This window comes from Dermochelys coriacea, chromosome 9, assembly GCF_009764565.3.
Source record: "Dermochelys coriacea isolate rDerCor1 chromosome 9, rDerCor1.pri.v4, whole genome shotgun sequence".
Lineage (NCBI taxonomy): Eukaryota > Metazoa > Chordata > Testudines > Dermochelyidae > Dermochelys > Dermochelys coriacea.
In genome coordinates, this window is record NC_050076.1 from 37,626,989 (window position 1) to 37,635,349 (window position 8,361).

Sequence of the window (8,361 nt, forward strand, 5' to 3'; positions counted from 1 at the left end):
ATCGAAATCAAACTGGAAACAGTACTGTGGGCTCTTGCCAATGCATACATGGTGGAGGCTGTACGCAGTTTAAAAGTTGGGGTAGGTATATGCTGACTTTATAAACTGAAAGCATTTATTATTGTATTAGATTAGAAAAATAATTTCATAGCCATTTTGGCTGGTATTCTCAAAGAGGGTGCTGGGAGTTGAAAGTCACAATGATGTCTATTAATTGTATGCAGATCACAGAATGTTCATTGTAGTTTTTTTAAATTTTTGTTGAGGGGTTTTTCCCAGTGTTCTTTTCTCTGTTATTCAGAGGGTCTCTTTGGCCCTGAGTCTTTTTGATTCTATGAGACTTGTAGTGATCTCTAGAGGCAGACAGAGGGCATAATTGTACAGAAGAATTATCTCAAAAATAGCCCAGACTTATTTTTCTCCAGCTTTCTCTCAACAGCTCTGCCGTGCTTGTGGTTTGTGACTGGGTGAGGTGACGTCAATGTGGCAGTGCAGAGTCAGGTGATGTACAGTATAAGCAGAGGGAGCTGTTCTAGTGCTGAAAACAGTCCATAAACTCACCGCAAAAAGACAAGGAAGATCATGCTTTGGGTTCGCCCTGCTATCTAAGTCACACAGGTAAGGGAGCTTTTTTCTTTGTACTTTCAAAGACTGAATGTAAAGTTGTTTGTTCAGAGCTTTTCCCATTCCACTCTACACTAGGAAACCAGCAAAATTAGGAACCATAACAACCTGATGCACTTCATTTAGCATAGAAATAGTGTTTTCCAGATGAATGAATCTTTCTCTTTTTTATTTCTTACCTATGATTTAGATATGGATTTAAAAATAATTAAAAGGATATAATTAAAATACTAAATAAGTGGGAAAAGTTAATGGTTCTACAGCTAGTGATTACAATTTGACATCAGCTTAATGTGTTACCTGAAGCTATCACACATTATTTAATGTTTCTCTTTGTGATTTCATTCACTCCCAATGGTTCACTGACATGTTTAAAATAATTGTGTAAAATAAGAGCTTGCCTTGGATATATGTACAGTTCAATTAATCTTCCACCCATCTAAACAATCAAAGTATGCCAATTCAGAAACCACTTGATTTACAAAATACTAAAATTCATCTTAATATGAACCCTAGTTTGTATATTAGCAATAAGACAAACTTTTAAGAAAGCTAATTGACTGCAACCAATTTTAATTGCTCAAAAAGCAAACAAATGATGAGAGGGTGTGTTGCATTTTCACATTTTCCTTACAGACAAGTCCCATAGGGATTCCTGCTGTAGTTCAGAGAGCATTATGAATTCTGTGCAAGTTCCATAGGAAAGCTTATGAGTTTTCATGCAAAATTTTAAATGGAAATATTATATTCCTATCAGAGCACCATTTACAGGAAAGGGCTCAAGGGGAAATATTACTGCTGCCATGGAAACACCCCAGAAAGGGAATTTTGTTTTTGGTTGTTTGCCTCTTCTTAGAAGACCCTCTGTCGCTCTGTATTTCCTTTGACAGTACACTTAACACTGAGAACTCAATCTCCTCATTTTATAAATGGTGACTACTTAATTTGATGGATAAGAGTCTGGTTAAGAGATGACTTCTCTCTTTGTTAGGTGCTAACAGGACAGATTGCACAATACAGACTAGCATCACAATTCTACAGCTGTTGGAAAAACAGCTATTTTATTGTAAAGTGCTTTAAAAAGAATAATAGAGAATGTTTTTTACAGATGTGACATAATGAAAAATGTACTCTATTTTTCTCATGTTATAAATTAGGATTGGGGAGGAGCCTATTTTCCCTAAATTAGATATCACATTTAATGAACTGATTTTTGTAATCTAGTTTCAGAGGTTTTAAAACAAATTATATCCAACTGTTATTTTCAAATATTTCAAATATCATCTACCAATAAATTGGAAGTGAAACTGATCCAGACAGAAGTGCATATGAAATATTCAGAAAAGAATTAATAAAATATCATCTCTCAAAATGAAATATTTTTTAAATAAAATGTAAGTAGAATGCCAGTCTAAACTTTGCCTGTGTTTATCTCTTTCATGATTTTACTTAGATTTTCGTGAGTTTTACAGAGGATATAATACTAGATAAATAGCATGTACTGTCAGAGGCTGAATTAATCATCTTTATCAGAGGGAGGATTTTAATGGACTGTTTTACCTGGAAGATCTAGATCTATTATTATGAAATAATTTTTCAACAACTTAAAATGCACAGTATTTTATTTATGAATAAACTAAAGATTAATCAGTAACCAACTTCTCCACTGAAAAACATTAGCTTCATTCTGTTGCAACTATAGGTTCTAATCAACATAAAAATGTTAACTGTGCAGGGTTTTGTGGGGGTTTTTTTGACTGATTTTATCCCTTTCAAAGCTAAAGCCTTTTCCATAACAGAAGGTACTGGGTTCTCTTGCTTTCGTTTAAGGAAACAGAGAGATGGAGTTTATTGATTGCTCTGAAATAATCCATTCTGGAGTATTAATACTTGATTGGATAAAATATTCGATATTCACAATGATAATTTGCTGCAGGCATGGAGGGAAAAAAAGCAATTGTGGGTAACTGAGGCACTTTATTTGCTTTATTTTGTCCAATTATTTCATGTTAAAGCACAATAAAGAATCATCTGAATGGAAACCCTATGTGTAAGTTGAAGTGAACATATCCACTGTTACAACCATGGGTAAATTCTACTCTATGTAGGTCCTTCTGCTAGTATGAATCACTAACATCTTACCAGGATGTTTTCCATAGGCTCATGGGAAAAGTGAATGAAACAAAATAAGTCAATTAAGCTCAGTGTTTTTTTTCTATCCTCACCATTTTTCTCATTTACTATACTTTATGCATGACTGAAGGAATAATATAATTTAATTGGGTAAAACAGGCTAGTATTTGTTATAGCCAAGTCCTATGAGGTGCTAAGCATCTCCTGGGAATGGAGTCTTTAACCTCAGTTGGTGGTGAGAATGCCATCACCTTATAGGATTGGGCCTTTTATAGAAATATTTTCATATGTTGCAATGACATGACTGTGTTACTGATATATGATGGGTATAATATTTTCACTTATTTTACTTCTGTTTTTTTATAGAGCAAAATTCTCTGGTGCCCTGCGCTTCCACTAACTTATGGGGCTTTCATGCATCAGAGAATTTGGCCCATAATGCCAAGATTCTACATGTGTATCCATCCTACTCGCTTGAAGTAAATGGCAAAACACCCATTTTCATTTCAAAGCAAAAATGAAAGACTGGTTAACCCAACCGCAGAAGAAATTGCCACTCAGTCCCTGCCTGACCAAGTCCATTTAAAAACAGTGATTTAGTAAGACATCAACATATGATACTCTTAAGGGACAGAATAGATTAACCCACAAAGGGTCTTAGCTTTCCTCACTGTCTATGGAAAAATTAACAAACTTGTGTATTAATAATATTTTTGAAAAGCAGAATAAGGGAATATTTTAATATTTTTAAAATATTCATACAAGTAAACATATAAATCACCTCATGATTTTATTGGCCACTCTATCACATTGGCATTAGCCTGGAATAAAACCATTCAGTGGAGTCAGTATAGTAGCAGACTGGACAACTGGGCAACAGGATTCTATGTATAGTTTATCACTAAGCTTGTATTAATACAAATTTTCAAATGCTGATGCTCAAATCAGTATCTAGGTGCAGAAATGGGTATTTTATGAACTATGTAGGATTTAGGTTTTCTGTTTAGATTGGAAAATCAAGTTCCTTTATATATAAGTTAACTTTATTAGGGGCTTTTTACCTGCCAAAGTATGAAGATGCAAAGATTTTATCATTTCAAACCAATTGGTTCCATTAACCTTATCAAAGGAATGACTCAAAAGACTTCCAGATAAACCCACAATAAATCTAGTTGCCATAAAGGGATCACATGGGAATTCTATTGGCTTTTCATAATTAATAAAAACATAAATACCATGAGTTCCAGTTCAAAGCAGCAAACTCAAATTTGCTTTTGCTTCACACTTTACTAACTATCTCTGTATGTTAACTGTCCTTTTTCTTTATTTTAAGGAAAGATTTCAAACATGGCAGATACTAAACCCTGCTGGCTTGGAGCAGCCTCCTCTCTCACCTTTTTCTTTGTCCTAATCTGTTGTGTTGATGCAGCATCAATCGAACCTTATCAGCTGCTTCAGAAAAACCCAGACTATTTAGTGAAAAATTTACAAAGGCTCCCAAGCCCAGATATGATTAAAGCCTTGGAATATATAGAAAATCTCCGCAAACAAGCTAACAAGGGAGAAAATGGCCAAGATTACAGTTTATATCAAGGTGCCCCATTTCTTCTGCAGCAGAAAGAAAGCAAAGATCAGAGCCACCTATCAGATAATATAAGAGATTCTTTGACTGAAGATGAGTCACAATGGGTTAGGTCAATGTTGGAAGCCTTGAGGCAAACAGAAAAAGAGTCAAAGGCTGGATCAAAAGAAAATAAACCATACAGTATGAGTTCAGATAATTTCCCAGCTGGAGTGAGTGATGATTATGAGGCTTATAAGTGGCCTGAGAGACGAAACAAACATGTCAAAATGCCACATGTACATGATGAAGAACGTTCAAGAGACAGTCCTTTCAAGCGCACCAATGAAATAGTAGAAGAACAATATACACCCCAAAGCCTTGCTACTTTGGAGTCTGTCTTTCAGGAGCTGGGGAAGATGACAGGACCAAGTAATCACAAAAAAGAGAGGCTGGATGAAGATCAGAAATTGTACACAGAAGATGAAGATGATGTATATAAAGTTAATAATATTGCTTATGAAGATGTAGTGGGAGGAGAAGACTGGAATCCAATAGAGGAAAAAGTGGAAAGCCAAACACAAGAAGAGATAAAAGATCGTAAAGAGGAAATTGATAAAAATGAAGAAGAAATTGATGATGAAATGAAGAGATCAGGGAAGCAAGGCTTCCTGGAGGATGAAATGAGGAGAGACAGTAAAGATCAAATGTCAGATGACATTACAAAGCTAATGAATTATTATCTGAAGAGGCTGATGAGCAATATTGGAAATGGCAGGATAAGGACTGGACATGAAGAAAAAAGGGCAGGTAAATTTTTGGAAAAACTTGATCCTCAGTCTATCTCTCAACTAATAGAAATCTCAAGGAATTTACAAATCCCTCCAGAGGATTTACTAGACATGTTGAAAACTGGAGAAAAGCAGCAGCAGAGTGAAAGGATGGAGACAGAGCAAGAACCAGAGCTCCCAGAAGATCTTGAGGATGACATCTCTGAAACTAATCCAGACCACACAGACATATTTAAAAATAAAATGATCCCTAAAAATAGTTACATGAAGCAGCCAATTAATGTTATGCCAGATAATCTACCTGAAGACCTCAATATTGAAGATATTGTCAATCTTCTAGGGACTGATAATTTAGCTAATCAGAAAACCTCCTACTTTGTAAATCAGCTTAATGAAGAGAACAGTTTTCCAAGACTTTCCTACATTCCCAGAAGACCTAAAGGACATCAACTTCCTAAAGCTGCTTGGATTAATGATTTGGAAAGACGACAAATGGAATATGAAAAACTAAATGAAAAAGATGAAGAATTAGCAGATTACTTGGCAAAGATGTTGGCAAAATACCCTGAAGTTATCAATACAAACCAGCTGAAACACATTCCAGTCCCAGTTTCATCTGAAAATGATCTACAGGAAGATGACCAGTTTGCGCAAGCAATCAAAGAACATCTAAATCAGCTGGGACCACAAGAATCTGATAAACTAGCCTCACTCAGCAAAAGGCTGTCCATGGCCCGGGAGAATGACGACACACAAAACAGGCAGTATCTGGATGACGATATGCTAGTGAAGGTGCTTGAGTACCTAAACCAGGAGCAATCAGACAAAGGAAGAAATCACATTAATAAAAGGGCAATGGAAAATATGTAATTGTTACCCACATATAATTTTTCTGCAATGTTTTGATTTTTACCCCAATTCATTTGTGATTTTTCCCCCCTAAACAACTTGCAGTTACCGTTGAACAGTCTGCATAACTTTCTCAGAGCTGTTATTGTTTATAGATATACATATATGTTATAAATCTTGGATCAAGTAACAAATTGGTTCAATTGTTTTAAGGAGCAGGGTTATGAATTTAAGTAAAATCGTAATATGTAAACAAATGACCATTGCATTGTTGATACAACATGATAAATGAACAGTGCTATCATATTTGAAGTTTTTTAAATTAATTCAATTATTTTATTACTGTCTGTAGTGTTTTTTTGTGGAGTACTGAATAAAAATACGGCATATATATAGTTTTATTTATAAGGCTTTTTCTATTATTTGTTTTATTGTTGATGAATAAATATTATTTCTGGATGGTAGACTGAGTTTCTTTATGACAGTTAATAGAATGTGATTTTTAGGAGAAAACATTTTTTACTTTGATATCCAATCTTCCTAGCTTTAACTGATTTTTTGAAATTATTCAGCAGAAAATACTTCTGGTCTTTTGGGCTACACAGTCATTTACTGGCCTGATTGGTGAAGGTGCTGAGCAATTGCAGTTCTCCTGGTATCATTTGGAGATGAGGCTGCATGGAATTTTTTGAAAATCTGGCCAAATAAGATGATTGGTTATGGATCTAGGGGAGGCTGATCTAGTCAGCAGAAAAGATACACTGCATTGGAAGCCTATAAAATATATAAAAACAAATGAAATCCAAACTTTTCATGACAGTTCTACATCTAATCAGGAAAGAGAAAGCTCCAGCAAGTAGGTTCTTCAAAATATCATAAATTTTCCCTATGTTACTGTATAGCATTCAGGCATTAACCCACAGCTATGAGCTAAGACAACTTATTTTTGTGACTATGGTAGCACAATGGATGGGGACTCCTTCCTTATATACTTTTTGTGTTTATAAAAATGATGACTGCTTCCCTTACCATTTAAAAAAGTTTTGGCTATTATGGCCCCACTCTGCATGGAAGTTTGTTCCATTAATTAGGCTCCTGGTAAAGGCAAATGGTTGCCATAACTGTCTTTCCTGGGTTATGTATCAGTCAAGGAAGGATTTAATAGCGAGATATAGCTCTGGACCCTTTAAAATTCTTCTCCAGATCTTGTTAAGACCTTTTAGAGGACGCTCTGAAAATTCTAAGGTTCTGTTCCTCCAAACGCTTATGCATACGAGATGGCCTCTGATTTTCAGGGGGACTATTCATGGGTGTAGTTAAAGTATGTCCAGGACGGAGGCCAAAGTAGGGTTCCTCCCATATTCTCAAGCATCTGATTACTACTTATGGTGAATGGGTGTGGGAGGATATGGTTTTAGCGGGAATGGGTCTGAAAATAGCTAATAAAGATACTATACAAATGCTGCAGAGAGAAACGATTATTTTATCCTGTTCAGTTTATCAGGGTTCCACTATCAGGGTTCCTTGCTTTGGGCTAGATTTTTTGTTAAAAAAATTTCTGTTAGTTGCATGAATAAAAATGTATCCACAAAAATGAAACATACCACATTGGGTCAAATTTACCACTGGAATTAGCTGGCATAACTTCATTGCTATTGATGGCGATACATTTCATCATGGCAGTGATGTTTCTTAAAACAGTTCATGTTAGGAGTTTTTTTGTTTGTTTGTTTGTTTTTTAAATTATCTGATTGGCTAATGTAACAGGATGGAGGCCAAAGTAGGGTTCCTCCCATATTCTGTACTGATGTTGATTCAGCTGGAAGAAACTATGACATGATTAGCAGGCCTTAAAAAAAGTTAGGAACTAGCCTACTGCTTGCAATTTTCAATAAATAGTAACCATCAGGTTGCTTCCAAAGGACATATATTCCACAGTAGCTGTCATCAGCAAATACTGATCTTCTGTTTTGTATAATATGATGCAAATGCCAAAACACAGAATGACTGGAATGAATCCTGCCACTTTCATGTTAAAGTTCAACTTAAAAAATTCCAGAAGACATGATCTCATTAGACTATACTACGCGATTCCATATTTTGCCTGTGCTCTAAAACTTATTTTCTTCATAAAAGACAAGATTTATAGCATATACATGTTTCATTGGAAATAAGCCATTGCCAGAGAACCATGCTCAGCCCAAGTAGAGTGACAGTAAAAGAAAGTGTTCTCAATCATTAAATAGGTGCGGGATGGAATCCTCCACTCCAGGCTGGGGCACCAGGCATGTGGCCAGTTCAGACACAGGATATAATGGGAGTAGCAGAGGCAACCACTACCCCCACTTCCTCCAAACAATGTCTCACATGGATCCAAAGTGGCAACACTTACACACTTTCCCC

At 35.6% G+C, this 8,361-nt stretch overlaps 1 protein-coding gene across 1 annotated transcript; it reads left to right on the forward strand.

Moving 5' to 3' along the window:
• The first annotated feature begins 466 nt into the window (after positions 1–466).
• SCG2 (secretogranin II) lies at positions 467–6,417 on the forward strand. The gene is made up of 2 exons (XM_038416478.2): positions 467–618; positions 4,091–6,417. The coding sequence occupies exon 2, from the start codon at positions 4,105–4,107 to the stop codon at positions 5,977–5,979; it is 1,875 nt and encodes a 624-aa protein (XP_038272406.1). The 5' UTR covers positions 467–618; positions 4,091–4,104; the 3' UTR covers positions 5,980–6,417.
• Positions 6,418–8,361: the final 1,944 nt, after the last annotated feature.

Excerpts from the sequence above, each read along its gene's own strand:
- SCG2 (XM_038416478.2), top strand. The coding sequence starts at position 4,105 with ATGGCAGATACTAAACCCTGCTGGCTTGGAGCAGCCTCCTCTCTCACC.